Below are 15,183 nucleotides of genomic sequence, written 5' to 3'. Positions count from 1 at the left end.
CACAGCAATGTCATCCCTCGCCTTTTGGAAAGTCCTGTTGAGGTTCCCAGCTGGTCTCTGTTGTGCCAGGGAACTGGGAGCAGCCAGCTGTGCCCCACGCGTGTCTCAGGGAGACTCTGAGCAACAGAACGTGCAACGAGAAGAGGACCCAGAACATGTCTGGACAGGACGCTGCCGGGAAGTGCGGGGGAGAGCGGAGGGAGAAGGGGCTTCCCACAAGTAGGCCTCTGGGGCCAGAGTCAGGGCCTCGCGGGCAAGAGGATCCTGCAGGTGACACTAAGGCTGCTCAGGCAGACACACTGAATCCACGCTCAGTGTGCGGGAGGCCCAGGTCAGCGTGAACCGAACACAACCACTATTTCCAAAAGAATGTGGGCCAAATGAAGGGGCATTCTACCCCAAAACATGGGCTGTACTCTTCCAGTACATCAGGGGAGAAGGACCAGAAATTGTCTCAGATTCAAAGATACAAAAGAGACCTCGCAGCAAAACAGAGAGAGATCCTGCACCAGACCCTGGACCCAGAGAGGTCTTCTTTGCTTTTGCTATAAATGACATCAGAATGAAGTTAAGGACCAGTCATTAGACCATGGAGATGTGGCTTTCTTGATTTTGACCTTTGCAATAGGGTTAGGTGAGGACATGCCCCTGTTTTAGGAAATACACCAGAGGTGGCATGCACAGCTTACGCATAAATAGTTCAGAGGAACTGTACACGTGCAGAAACAGAGAGGCGGGCAGACCCGCGTGACGAGCACATGTTAGCGCAAACACCTTGAATGCTAATTTGGGGGAATCCAGGTAAAGAGTATATGGGATTCTTTGTATTGTTTTTACAACTCTTTTGAATGTCTAAAACTATTTCCGAGTAAAGAGTTCACAAAAATGTTTTGATGCAGGAGGTTCCTTGCCCACAGTGGGCAGTGGATAAAGTCTGTGGACTTCTCTGTGCCTCGGGGACACTTGGCAATGTCTGGAGATACTGTGGATGCCATTACTGGGCATGCCTGTGGCATTTAGTCCTGCCCAGGACACACCCGCTGCCCAACTGCCCATGGTCCTGAGGTCGAGAAGCCTAGATGTGGACATCTAAAGAAGGGCAAAGTTCCTTGCAGACATCAGCACACAGCAGTGGAAGGCGCTGGGAATGAGCATGGTCAGGGGCAGCGCGGTCCTGGCCACTCCTGCCCACTGCCCTTCCTCTCTCAGCTGCCCAGCTGCCAGGTTCACTGGATTCTGTTCGGGGAACACGATTTGCGGACGTCGCATTCCCTTCCGCCCTTCTGATACCAACACAACTCTTCTTCGGGGAAGGGCTCTTCTCCTGACGGGCCACCTGGATTGGATGGGAACTGCAGTACCTGTGTGGGTCTCACTGCTGTGACCTCATGTGACCGTGACCAAATTAGGGTACTTCTAATGTCTCGCCCTCTCCCATGAAGCAGAGTGGTTAGCAAGAGTGGAAAGTCGGTGGTGTGTGACCCTAAGGAAACGGTGTGGGCCTCCTCCCTGAGCCTGTCATGGCTGAAGCACCGGGACATGATGAATGCACCCACATCCGAGGCCTGGATTCCACAGACCGCTCCCCGCAAGAGAAACCGAGTTGCTCCCCGGACTGGGGCAGAGGAGCATAGAGGAGCCTGGAAGATCTTCTCTCCAGAAAGTAGGACACTGCTCAGAGATTAATGAGGACATGTCCAAGTCACACAGAAGTTGTCATGAAATGGCTCCCGGTGGCCAAATTTGGGATATTTCAAGCACCAAAATAAACAATAATGGCAACAGAATGTAACCCAGAGAGAACAGAACAAGTCCAGGAGCCCATTCTGTCGCAGACTCACAAGAGAAACATTAAAATTCTGAGGGACGGGACACTCACGTCGTCTCTAAGCATATTTTCACAAAAATATGCATTAAAATTCCAAAGGCACCTCGCAGCAGGAAGCCCGGAGGCACCTTCTCCACCAAGTGATCAAAGCAAAGCTCCTCGGTGTGGTGACACATTGAGTCCCGCGCACCCTGAGAAGGTGCAGAGAGGAGAGGGCTCCAGGTCTGGGCTCCTGCAGTTGCTCTCCAGGCAACACCAGACACGTCCGAACAGAGAGAGGTGCGAAAGAACCAGCCTGCGTCTCCAACAGGGTCAAGGTCCTGGGATGAGTGTCCTGCTTCTCCAACAGGGTCAGGGTCCTGGGATGAGCGTCCTGCTTCTCCAACAGGGTCAAGGGTGGGATGAGCGTCCTGCATCTCCAACAGGGTCAAGGTCCTGGGATGAGCATCCTGCATCTCCAACAGGGTCAAGGTCCTGGGATGAGCGTCCTGCATCTCCAACAGGGTCAAGGGTGGGATGAGCATCCTGCATCTCCAACAGGGTCAGGGTCCTGGGATGAGTGTCCTGCATCTCCAACAGGGTCAGGGTCCTGGGATGACCGTCCTGCATCTCCAACAGGGTCAAGGTCCTGGGATGAGTGTCCTGCATCTCCAACAGGGTCAGGGTCCTGGGATGAGCGTCCTGCATCTCCAACAGGGTCAAGGTCCTGGGATGAGTGTCCTGCATCTCCAACAGGGTCAGGGTCCTGGGATGACCGTCCTGCATCTCCAACAGGGTCAAGGTCCTGGGATGAGTGTCCTGCATCTCCAACAGGGTCAGGGTCCTGGGATGACCGTCCTGCATCTCCAACAGGGTCAAGGTCCTGGGATGAGTGTCCTGCGTCTCCAACAGGGTCAGGGTCCTGGGATGACCGTCCTGCATCTCCAACAGGGTCAAGGTCCTGGGATGAGCGTCCTGCATCTCCAACAGGGTCAGGGTCCTGGGATGACCGTCCTGCATCTCCAACAGGGTCCAGGTCATAAAACTCAAGGGAAGACTCTTATTTTAAAGAACATGAGGACTAAATGCATTTGAACCAGAGGAGGGCCCGGGAACAACAGGAAATAGAGAACCGAGCCCGAGGACTGGGTGGCAGTACTGCAGAGCCAGGAACTCCCGATTTTGACGTTGTATCCTGGCTTGGGAAGAGAATGTGTGCTGGTGGGGACACACCAAGATTCTCAGGGCGATGAGCGGCAGCTCACCAGGTGCCCTGAGACGGTTCACGGGACAGAAGCTCGAGGCACTTGTTCTTGAAACCTTTTGGTACGTTTGACCTGTTCCAACATTCCACCAACCAGACGTCCCACCCTCTTCCAGATGTGCAAGAGACATTTGCAAGAGACGTTTGTCTGTGTGTGTGTCGCTCTCAGGAGGAAAGAGAACCCAGTGCAACCATGAAAGTCCCTCTAACGAGGGGACAGCTGATGGAAAAAATAAAAATGCCATGTGGGGTATCCAAGGACATGAGGGAGGGGACAGCACCGTCATCAGGAGAGGTAAGAGGGACGTGCTTGTTGCGGAAGCCTGTGAGAGCTGGTGGCTTGCACAGGTCTCCGACTGGAGCTGGTGTCATGGGGGCAGGGACACACGGGGCGAGCAGGGGCAGTCCAGCTCTCTCCTCCTGCCTCCCGTTTCCTGCCTGGGCCCCCACTGGCCACCTCTGAGTGGAATCCAGTGGGACACCAGAAGGTAGGGCTCAACCTCCCAGGAGCAAGCAGGACCAAGGCCGCGCCTGTCCAGAACAGGAGGGCTGCAGACGGGCACTGCCCACGTGGACCTCGTCCATCCCTCCGTGAGACCCTCAGCACAGATCCACACGCTGAGGCCGAGGGACGAGGTGGCCTGCCCCGTCCACCAGTGGAGCAGGAGTCCAGGCATCCACAGAACTGCCAGGCCTTATCCTCTCCTCCTGGATGGGACCTTGGAGGAGAGGCAGGGTCCTGACACGCTGGACCAGCCCCACGTGGGCCTCACCTCTACCCGTCTCTGGCGTCCTTCTCGATTTGCTTCTGCTGGGCTGAGCAGCAAGTGGTAAATGCTGCTGGACACCTTGGTCCAGGCCAGTAGGACCCCGGCTTCCCTAGAAACCCTGCCACCCGCCTCCCGCCGTGCACGCCAGCTCAGGTGTTTTTTAGGAGCAGAGACGCTGCTTGGCCCTGCGGTCCCTCCGTCCCTTTACCTGCCTGCTCCTGCTCTTGGAATCAGAGACGTGGGGATGCTGAGCTCCAAACACCCCCTCCCCGTACCTGACAGCACCCTCTGTTCACGCAGCCCACCTGAACTCCACCACGGCTCCTGTCCTGGAGGCTCAGAGCACGCTGGCCTGTACTGACCCGGTCACGTGGTTCCAAGGTGGGCATGTGAACCAGCAAAGCCAGTGCAACAGTCTCACCCTTCCTGGGGTGCTGGAAAGGGCCATGTGACCCCTCAAGACTGTGAACCTGGAACCCTGCAACCAGCAGGAGCCCCCATGTAGAACCTAAAAGTGAATCCTACTCTAAAACAGGCCAAGATAATATGGGGAAAAAAGTCCAAAGTCCTGCTGTCATAATTGAACACCTGGATCAAGCCATACCTGTCACCTCTTTGAGTTGTTCTTCATTATCCCCAAACATTTCTTAGACCTATGAGGAGTCCACTTTCTATTAATTCCAGCAATTCTGATGTTGAGTTGTTAAAGTCCTGATCAAAGATGTTTCCTACTATTTACGGTGGCTGGTTTTGATTCCTTTCCTGTGGCTGGTACTGGGAACCCATGATCCCCATGGGATGAATCCCTCCTATATTTCAGAGAGGAGCAGAGGAGAGTGCGACCCCCACCAAAGCAGTCAGTGACTTGAAGGCAGCTCCTTGGCCAGCGCAGTTTGCCCAGCAGGGCAATCCGAGCATCACACGCCGCCATCAGATTCTAAGACGGACAGTGCTGTAGAGTGAGGGGCAGAGAGAGCACGGCCAGAGCAGGCAGTGGCTCCCGGGGACTCCCCGCCCACCAGCTCTCCCTCTCCCCCTTGAGCCCTCGGGAGGAGAGAGGACACAGGAGGGGAGAGGACGCAGGAGGAGAGAGGACGCAGGAGGAGAGAGGACGGAGGACGAGAGAGGATGCAGGAGGGGAGAGGACGCAGGAAGGAGGGACGGTGAGCCCCCTCCCCACTCCTCCACGGGCAGCGAGGGCTTCCCCGGGGCCAGGATGGGCTGGTGAGCAAAACAGGTGGGACCCGAGGTGAGTTGGGAGAGGGATCTCTGCTCAGGGAGCTTGATCCTGGGGAGGGGAGAGCCTTCACCAGTGGGACGAATCCTGGGTTCCCAGGGGCGAGACACGGGAGGGCAGAGGTCCCCGAGGTGAGGACTGTGGGCCGCAGGCCAGGAGGCCTCCTGGGGACGGGCCCTGGAGTAGGGACAGAGAAGCTGGGACGTCCACCGGACTGCATGGAGCTTGTCCCTGGGGCAGGTGCCACAGAGGCCCTGTGGGGGCCACAGCTGGTCCAGAGGAGAGAGCAGAGCAGAGCGGGTGCAAAGGGGTCAGAGGGCCCAGGCGGTCAGACAACACGCAGCACCTGCGCCCGTGTGTCTGCAGCCTCGGGAGGGTCTGGCAGAGGCAGAGTGGCTGAGCACCGGAGTGGGAAGTCGGGCAGGGGTCCCGGAGCCAGCCTGCAGCTGCCGTCTGCCGAGGAGTCAGGAATTCCGTCTCCACCTCAGCTTTCGGAAGGAAGTAAGGCTGGTAAAGCCGCCACAGGGAGCACAGCCTGCCCGGGTGTGCCTGGAGCGCCAGAGGCCACCGCACAGCGGAGAAGCACCTCCCTGCCTGGGCCTGAGCTCCAAGGGCCCCGAAGAAAGGGCCATGGCGACGTAGCAGCAGGAAGGAGAGACCCCGCGGCCACAGCAGAACCCCACATGGAGGCGGCCCAGGACAGGGGCACGCGGAAGGCCTCCGAGCTGGTGCAGCCCAGGGTGAAGGCACTTGCACGGAGGGCCCCGGCCAGCCACAGGGCCTGGTCCACGGTCCCACGGTCACTGCTGGACAGGTGGGGGAATGCGTGGCGAGCAGGCAGAGAACAGGGAGGCGCTCAGGGGCCTGAGCCGCTGGGCGGACGCGGCACCCAGGGGAGACGCAGGAGAAACGGGTGGCCTTCCAGGCCCGGGCAGTCCGCAAAGCCTCTGGCTCCCTGGGCTGTGCTCCTTGCTTGGACCACTCTGTGTTTCTTCCTTCCTGTCCATGGCGCCCTGTCTTTGGACATCATGGTTCTTTGCACTCTCTGCCCCAGTGACTGGGATGGAAATGACCTCGCCTGTGGGTTCCCAGGATAGGTATGTCCCAGACCTGCCCAATCAGAGTCCTGCTACCTGTAGTCACAGTGACTGGCTCCGGTGGGCCACTCTGCAGGGCCAGGAGATTCAACTCTGCGACCTCTATCTTCATTTGGGACGTGGTTCTCCTTTGGTTGGCTATGCTGCGTGGAAAGAGTATAAGACTGGGGCAAGCTGCTGGTGATAATGATGGACACCTTGAAGTAAAGCCAGTGCGGAGGGCAGGGAGGAGCCTAGGGAGGAGAGGAGCAGCCCCCGTGACCCTGCATGACTCCTGGATCCAGCCGTGTCTGAAGCCCACGTGTACTTCTCAGTTACCCCATGCTGAAGAAGTTTATTTTTCATTTTGTTTTTGATACGGTTTGCTTAAGCTAGGTTCTTTTTTGCATTTTCAGTTAAAGGAGTCAGGACTTTCAGGACTAAATTTGGTGCACATTCCAAGAACATGTCTATCAGGCAAGGAGGGGGAAGATTGCCCCTGGTGTCTGGAACACAACCTCATTGTGTCCAGTGGAAACAAAACCAGGTTGGCAGTGTGGATCCTGTTTACAGGGTGGAGGCTGCGCGAGGCTTCCTGGTTTTCTTTTTTGTTACAGTGTGATGAGGGTTTTTGTTTTTGCTATTTTGTTTGTTCTTGAAATCATCACTAAGCAGTAGCTCCATAAGACAGACACTAGCTGTTAGTTGGGTGTGTGTGTGTGTGTCCTTAAAGTCCCTTTATTTTGAGAATGCAAGAATCCCTAGTGCCTCCAAAGCCTGCTTATGGACCTCCACGTGCCAAAGCAGGCAGGGTAATACCCACATCTCTACAGCGTCTGAGCCCGCGGAGACAGCGAGGGAGCAACAGCAAACAAACACCGTAATTAAGGGCCAGAGGGACCAGTTGAGCAAGAAAGATGCAGAGTCGATTGCAGAACTGGGCAAAGCTACCCGGGGGAGACTCAGGAGCTGCTCTGGGTGTTGGGGGGACTCTGGGAGCCCAGGGGAGGGTGCTGGAGACAGCGTCCGGAGCCCGGCCCGAGGCCAGGCTCAGGCAGCCGCAGAGGAGAGAGCTGGTGCTCCACCTAGGCCTGCACCCAGCGCACCCTCGCACTGGCCCAGCGTCCGCTGTTCCCAGCCTGGCCAAGCGTGCCGTCCAGTGGGTTGGTGACACGTTCTCGGTCATGTCAACACCCCTGCGGCCTTCACCATGCTGACAGTGCGCTGCTTCTGCACTTGCTGAGTGTTACCGCGTGTAATGGTTTGAAAGGCCCCCGACGCGTCCCCGCTGAACCCGTGAATGCACCTGGCTTAGACAGAAGGTCCTGGCAGGTGTCACTAGGGTTAGGATCTCAAAAAGGGTCATCCCGGAGGACAGAGGGCCTCACATTCAGTGACAAGTGTCCTTAAAAGACAGAAGGGAGGGACACACGCAGAAGACGGGTTGGAGAAGCCAAGCACTGCAGGAGCCGCGGGAGCCAGAGAGGCAGTGAGGATCCTCCCTGGAGACCGAGGGCACGTGGCCTGCGGATGTCTTGAGTGGGGACTTCACTGTATTATGCGACCCCGTCTGTGGGACTGTCGGGGGCACAAGCCCACCATCACACTGTTCTCAAGGGTCCTACAGAGGGGCTGCCATCGACCTGTGGAAGAGCAACGGGCTCAGAAGAGCTGCCCTCCACTGCAGTACCGCGCACGCGCCAGGCCCGGAGCCGGGGGCAGGGCGCCAGAGGCTGCATCCAGCAACCGGCCCTTGCTTTGCTATGAGGGCTTCTCTTCCTCCCAGAGGACTTCTCTCCCCTTGCATAGGAAACGTGGGGGCTTTCCACCGGCTGCCTCAGCCCCTCTAGACGGAGGTGGGCCTCTGCCAGCGGTCACATCCCGATGCACCGTAGCAGCGCTCCCAGATCTTCAGAAGGAGACTCGCGCTGCACCCTCCCCTCACCCACCTCCACCGCTAGCAAGGCCCCGATTTGGCCACTTTGGGGCAGGGTCTGCAGTTGGGAGCTTTTTAAAATTCCCCAGATGCTTCTAAAGTTCAGCTGAGGTTGTGGGCTTCCCTCTCTTGGGAATCTAAAATCGGATCATAAATACAGAAAGAGAAAAAATGACTGACGCCCTGCATCTGCACAGGGTGCCCTGCATCCACACGGGGTACCCTGCATCCAAACGGGGTGCCCTACAGCAGGCAGACACATAGCCCCTCAAGCAGACAGCTTCTCCTCTCAGGAAGCCCAGCCCTCTGGCTCTCTGTGCAATCAGAGGTCCCAGTCAACAAGGACTTACTTCTCAGGTGGCCCTCAGACGTTTCCGCCGCTAAAAAACCAAGACTTCCAGCTTATTCACCCAGGAACTGGCAGACCAGAGGCTCAAAATGAGGTTTCTGCTCCTATGACACAGACTGTGGTCCCCCATTAGTCCACGAGCGAACCCTCACGGCGCTGCTGAACACGCCAAGGTGTTGAGAGAGAGATCTGCTATGCCCAGCCTGGGGGCAGCTCTAGGAAGCCAGTCATCCGCAAATGTGTCCCTGATGGGCCAAACGCTCCTCTGACAGCGTTGATCAAAGAATGTGTGCACACGGCAGAGGGCGAGGAGGTACCCCAGGGGAGAGGAGCTAGAACTCTCAGTGTTGAAGGCTTTGCTAACTCAGAGGACAGCTGGGGTGCACGTCACCTGCAGTCTGTCCTTGAAGGCAGCAACTTCTCAATTCCTAGAATACATAAACAAGAGAACCCCCTATGCAGGTAGGAGAAAATAAATCCCATGGGGAAAACAATTTCAAGGATATCAGACGTGCCCACTCAGAAATAAGTGCAAGCCAATTAAACGTGATTTTCATTTTTTGAATAATGGACAAATAATCTCTAGTTGACAATTCTCTTAGCCACACCTATGTGTGTGTGCTGGAAAATAATTATATGAACAGGAAAAAGCACGGGGAATATATTCTTTCAAGGTTCCCATACATAACATAACTTGAATATAACCTTTGATTAATTAAAGATGCACTTTGTAAACCTTAGGGCAATGACTAAAACTTAAAAAGAAGTCTAAGTAATGAGCCAATACTAGAGATAAAATGGAATCACAAAAATACCTAATCCCCAATCAGGCAGAAGAGGAGGGGCAAAGAATAAAGAACAGATGGAACATAAAGAAACCCATGAGTCAAATGCTGGCTCTTAATTTAAGTCTATGGATAATCACATTAAATATAAATGGTCCAAACATAATGATTAAAAGACAAAGACCGTCAGACTGAAGGAACAAGGGAAGCCCAACTGGCTGTTCTCTGCAAAGGTCGACACTAAGCATAAAAAGCAAAAAGATGGAACATGAACACTGATCAAAAGAAAGCCGAGGTGGTACCTTAATATCAGATGAAATGGACTTCGGAGCAAGGAATACGTCCAAGAATAAAGAGAGGCATTACGTCATGATGATGGATGTGATTCAACAAAAGGACATAATAATACAGAGTGTACAGTGCTTAAAAATAATCAAAGCAAAAGTTGGCACAATAAAATTAAAATAGACTGTGCTACAACTCAGAGGTTTTACTATTCTTCTCTTGGTAACCAACAGAACAAACATATCAATTGGAATATATAGAATCCTTTTGACCTTGAGTTGGGCAAAAGATGTGACACACACACACACACACACACACAAACACAACCATTTAGAGAAAACATCAATAAACTTGCTTCATTAAAATTTAAAATCTCTGCTCTTCCAGGGACACACAATGGGAAAAAATGTCTGTAAAACACAATCTGATAAAGGTCTTACATCTATAATATATAAAGTACCCTCAAAGATCAATAATAAAATAAAGAACAAAGAAAATATGGGCACAATATTTGAAAAAGACATTTCACCAAAGACATAATAAGAATGGCAATTAAACACAAGCAAGAATATTCACCATTGTCATGAGAATGAAATTAAAATCTCAATGAAATACCTGCTGCTGACCTTACCAAAATCAAACAAAACAAAATGATAATATCAAGTGCTGCTGAAGATACAAAACAGCTGGAACATTTATCCATAGCTGGTGCAAATGAAAAACGTTAGAACCACGTTTTAAAATGAGTTTCCAGTGCAATCACCATACTGCCTAGAAATTCCAAGAGAAATGAAAACATGTTTACATAAAACCTGTTTGTGAACGTTTACAGCAAGTTTTCTCATAATCATCAAGATTGTGAGATAATCCAAATGCCCTTTCACTGGGGAATTAATAAGCAACTGTCATGAGTCTGCACAGTCTTGGCAAGCATCCCACACATGACCAACGACCATCACCAGACACCCAAGTGCACGGGACTCGTCAGCACCAGAAAGGAGCAGGCTCTGGAGACAAAGGAAGATCTCAAATGCTCTGTGCAGTGGAGAGACAGCAGACTTGGAAGCTGCCTGCTACGTGACCCCCTTTTTTGGTGCTATGGACAAGGCAAAAGACCAGGGGCAGAAACAGATGGGGCTTGCTGGGTACTGGGGTGGAGGAGGGAGGTGGCTACCCAGGGGCAGAGGAGATTCTGAGGCTGATGGAAATGTGTTGCAATGTTTACACTCTGCACAATGCACAATGGACATTTGTCAAAACTTACTTGAAAGGGTGAATTTTACTGTATGCAGTCACACCTTAATAAATCCAGCTTTTAAACAAAGTAGATTGTGGTAAAAATATCTGTCAGACATTCCTTTTATTCCATTAATTCCATAATACTCCCCTTTGTTCCAAGTAATACAGCAAGGACCCATTTTTATTAACCTTGCTCTCAGGACTGCGGAGGTACGTAGCACCTAATACGTCCAAAGGCTTTCTTTCCACCTGTGCTCTGACAGGTGCTAGCTGGTCAAATAATTGAAAGTTTAGGCTCTGTCCTGCCTGAATCTCGCCACCCTCGTGATCAAGCTTCGTGGGTCCTGAGGACCAGGAAGGTGAGTGGGGGGAGAGAAGACTGTGTAGGCACCCTCACAGGGGCACATACCTGCTCACACTGGCAAAAGGAGCCACGTGGGAGCGTGTGCCCAGGTCAGGGATGACAAGGTACCCGCACTTTCAAGGAAAGCTGAAATTTCTGATTATTTTTTCAGAACAAAGGTCATTTATGTGACCACCTTTGTAGATGCAAAGGAGTATCTGATAAGAGTTTGCATGCAACTTCAAGTACACTAAGAATACGATCTTTTTATTGACACATAACAAATTGCAAAGAGTTACAGAGCACAACACGATGCTCTGATATGTGGACACGCGTGGAAATCCTGATCTTTAGGCGTGACTTCCTCTGTTTCCAGATGTTGGGAGTCTATTTGGTGTTTGCAAACACTGTGTAGACAAAATGGCATTGTCAGCAGGCTCCGGGTCCTGCAGGCACTGGTCGGGGATCAGGGTGAGAAGAGGTGGAGGACACGGCCGAGCCCGACAGTTTATCGGATCTGCTTCCAAGAAGACCAGATAACCCTAGGACCTAGATACCCCTATGGAGTGTCACTGTGAGGGACGGGAAGAGAGGGAAGGGCAAACACATGAGCCTCTGTGTTCCATGTCCTGAGCATAGGTGTGTCCAGCGAGGCAGGGCAAGACGAGTTCATTCCCTGGTGTCAGCCGGACCCTGGGCGAGCTGAGAAGGACCTCCCACCGCGGGGACCTGCTCATCCTCATACCTGCCACGGGGCCCAGATCCCTTCTCAGAAACCCTGAATTCCCTAAGTGCTGACAAAGCCAGGGTCTGGCTGGCAGCTGGCCTTTAATCCACTGGACGGCCAATGCTGAAGTGAAGCTCTGCAGGGCCTCTGCCTGCCCCTGTGACAGGAAGACTCCTGTTCCCTGCAGTTACCAACATGTGCCTCGCAGGGAAGGTGCCCCTGCAGACCGCGGCACCGGAAGGCGCCTGCGAGCAATGTGTGGCCTGTGTCTCCACTCTCTACCTTCTCGGCCAAACATTTCAATTGTCCTAGCTCTTGAAACACTTCTGGACACCAGATTTCAGAAAACAGACTGTGGTCCCATGTAAACTTGACAGTGTCCCTTATGTGACCAAGAGCCATCACAGAAATTCCGAGTACACCCCAGCCCACACCGCCCTTCCACCTGCTTTGTAGGGCCCCAGGTATTAACCCCCACCCCAGCTCAAGGGTACTTTGCCCCTAGTAGCTCGGTCTTAACTCTTAGGAAGAGAATCCCTTCTTTCGATACTGTCCTAATTATGGAAGCTTCCAAGAACAACTATGTGTTTTCTGAACCTTGACAAACTGCAAAGCTTCTAAATCCACAGTCGAAAATAAACATATAGTTGCTATTGAACATTGATCAGTGGTCTCAAGAATTCCAGAAATCAGCAAGTAGGTCCTCACAAAGACTCGGAGGTGGGTGGTGTTGGTTGCTGTTATTATTATTATTGTCATTATTTACAATAGCACATATTTAAAGAAGGCTCACAAAACGTTCCTTTCTATTCCTTATGGAGACAGTGTGGAGGAATCGGGAAGGGGGAGTGAACTGCTGCTTTCGATCATGAGACGTGAACTGCAATGTTGCAGAAGAGGAGCTACAGACCCTTGTGCACCGCACACCATGAAAGAGCAGCCAAGGGAGAAGCCCACCACCACCACGTCAAGGCAGCACCCAGCCCGCTCAGGGTGGCTTTGCCCTCAGGTGGGCTTCCCTTGCCAGTGCTGTTCACCACCCGCCCCCACCCATCTGCTGCTGTCCTGCTCTGCTTTCCCACTACATGACTGCTCCTAACCCCGCCACATGCACAGCAGCAGTCACTGCTCCACATCAAAAGTGAAATCCTGTGGAAGGTACACACCCTCACCAAGAATGGCAGCTTCGATTAGGAAAAGCCCACCATTTGCTTTAAAAACACAACTGGAGTCCTCGTCTGATTAAGTCCTCTCAAGGACTCAGAGAAGAAAAGGGAAAGAGGGAGGGTTCTGCCCTGGCTCAACCCAGTGGGACACGGCTGACCACAAAGCCCTGTCATTAGACCTCCGAGAAGAATGCCAAGAAGGCACTTCAGATGGCCACTTTACATTTGGGGAAACTGAGTCCTAGAAAGGCAGGGACCCAGAGCTAACAGCAGAATTCAAGGCGGGCTTTTGGATGTTGGCCCCTGCAGATAAAACAGAAAAGCGCCCCTCCCCCCACGCCCTTGGGCGCGCACACTGTGTTCACCTGGGGCAACCTGCAGAAAGGGCGACCACACAAAACTGAACGCGCCAGTCGGCGGTTCTGGGAAACTGTCCCCTCAAGGAAAGCAGCTTTCTCTGGAATTTCAGACGGTGCCGTTGAGTAATGACTTTTGAAAAGCAAACCCTGCTTTTTAACATCAATTGGCAAGTTGTCTCTACCAATGCATTTCCAGCGCAGCCCCAGAGCGCTGGGCGGGAGAGTTCTGGTCTGCGTTGGGGCGGATTTGAGGTTGCTCTTCCCAGCGCCAGAGCCAGCTCCTGGGGCCCGCCCCGCCGCGCTCGCGAAGGCGCAGGGCACACTTGTGCACACCGCAGTTAACCAAATGGACCCGAGACCCTCGCCAGAGCGCGGGCGGCAGGAAGTGCAGTGTCCTCTCCCGGCTCCCAGACCGCACCCCGGGATCCCTCAGCTGCTGTGGGCGCAGTCGCTGTCCCCGCGGGGAAGGCGCCTGGGGCCAGCTGCTCCTGCGGCTCCGCTTGGGACCGCCTCTCGCCGCCCCGCCAGGCCTGCCGCCCTGGCGGCTACGGTCCCCACATGCGTATAACATGGTTGTGATTATAGCAATAGCTACCTTTTGTGAGCCCTTCGGCCGCCCTACCTTGGCTCATTTGCACAAATCTGGAAGACCTGTGGCAGTCATCATCCCTATCGCCCCGAGGAGGAGCGGACTGAGGTGAAAGCCCTCCGGGGACAGAACTGCTGGGGAGCCAGCCCGGCCGGCGAGAAGCGCACCCGTTCCCCCGCGCGCGCTCCGAAGCCATACCAGGCCTAATTTGGGGTGCCTGGAGAGAGTCCCGGGTTTCTGCCAAGCTGGTGTCCGGGTGAGCCGCGCGGTGAGCCACCGTGGTGGGTTCTAGGGACTCGGGGGTTGCGGAAAGGGGTTGCGGAAAGGGACTGGATCCCCAATCCCACTGTCTGAGCTGGGGATGGGCCTCACGCGATTGAGAGGAAGGAGGTCAAAGGACTGGGCTCCCCTATCAAGCAACCCAGCACCACAATGTGACTGCTGGGGCCGGAGGTTGGTCCCCGCGGAACTCAGGGATGGGGGACACGTTTAAAGTGCCCCTTAGTCACGCCCCCTCCCGACCCCGAGGCAGCACTGGGTCTGGGGGGTCTGGGTAGTGGATTTGGAGCTCCAAGACCAGCCTAACTTGCCTCAACCCTGGCGCCCAACTGAATCCACCATTCTAGAGAAGGGGCTGCTCTGCCGTCCGCGTAGGGCTCTTGGTGGGACCGGCGCCCTTGCCAAGGACCCCCCCTGCACCCCATGTTTAGGCTTCCCTCGTCCGGTGTTCACCGGGGTCCCGGGGAACTTCGCGGTGGCCGGTGCGGTCGACTCCCGCCTTGCCTTACCTTTGCCGAGAAGCGCGCTCAGCACCAGGCTCAGCGCCCCGCACAGCGGCGCCGCCGGCCCGGGGGCCGCGCCCTCGGAGCGCATCCTGCTCGCTGCCGCTCACGCCGCCCGCTGCCAGCCCGGGGCGCAGCGCCCGCCCGCGGCCCCCGCCGGTTGCCCCATGCCGGGGGCCACCCCGGCAGCCGCGGTGTCCGTCCGGCTGCTTCTCGGCGTCCGCGCCGCGGCGCTCCGGCTTCCGCGGCTGCTCGCGCTCCGGCCGGGACAACTTTTCTCCAGCAGCCGCCGCAGCCGCCGCCGCTGCCCGGCGGGGCCCGCCCCACAGTCCCGCCCACCTCCGCCCCCGCCACCCCGGCCCAGGCCCCGCCCACCAGGCCCCCACCCCCACCCCGCCCGCTGCCTGTGATGAATGGAGGGGGCGGGGGGCGGTGGAGCGGGGACCGGGAGCGCGCCTGCGGGTGGGGA

At 54.9% G+C, this 15,183-nt stretch overlaps 1 protein-coding gene across 1 annotated transcript in view; it reads right to left on the bottom strand.

The window, feature by feature from the left end:
• Nucleotides 1–14,973, bottom strand: part of Tmem132c (transmembrane protein 132C) — a 263,247-nt gene extending 248,274 nt beyond the window's left edge. The window contains 1 exon segment of the mRNA XM_047561338.1: nt 14,721–14,973. Coding sequence (XP_047417294.1) covers nt 14,721–14,805 — 85 coding nt within the window. The 5' untranslated portion in view covers nt 14,806–14,973.
• Between the last annotated feature and the right edge of the window lie 210 nt (nt 14,974–15,183).

This window comes from Sciurus carolinensis, chromosome 8 (genome assembly GCF_902686445.1).
Source record: "Sciurus carolinensis chromosome 8, mSciCar1.2, whole genome shotgun sequence".
NCBI lineage: Eukaryota > Metazoa > Chordata > Mammalia > Rodentia > Sciuridae > Sciurus > Sciurus carolinensis.
Note: the sequence above shows the minus strand (reverse complement) of the source record. Positions and strands in the feature narration are given on the sequence as shown.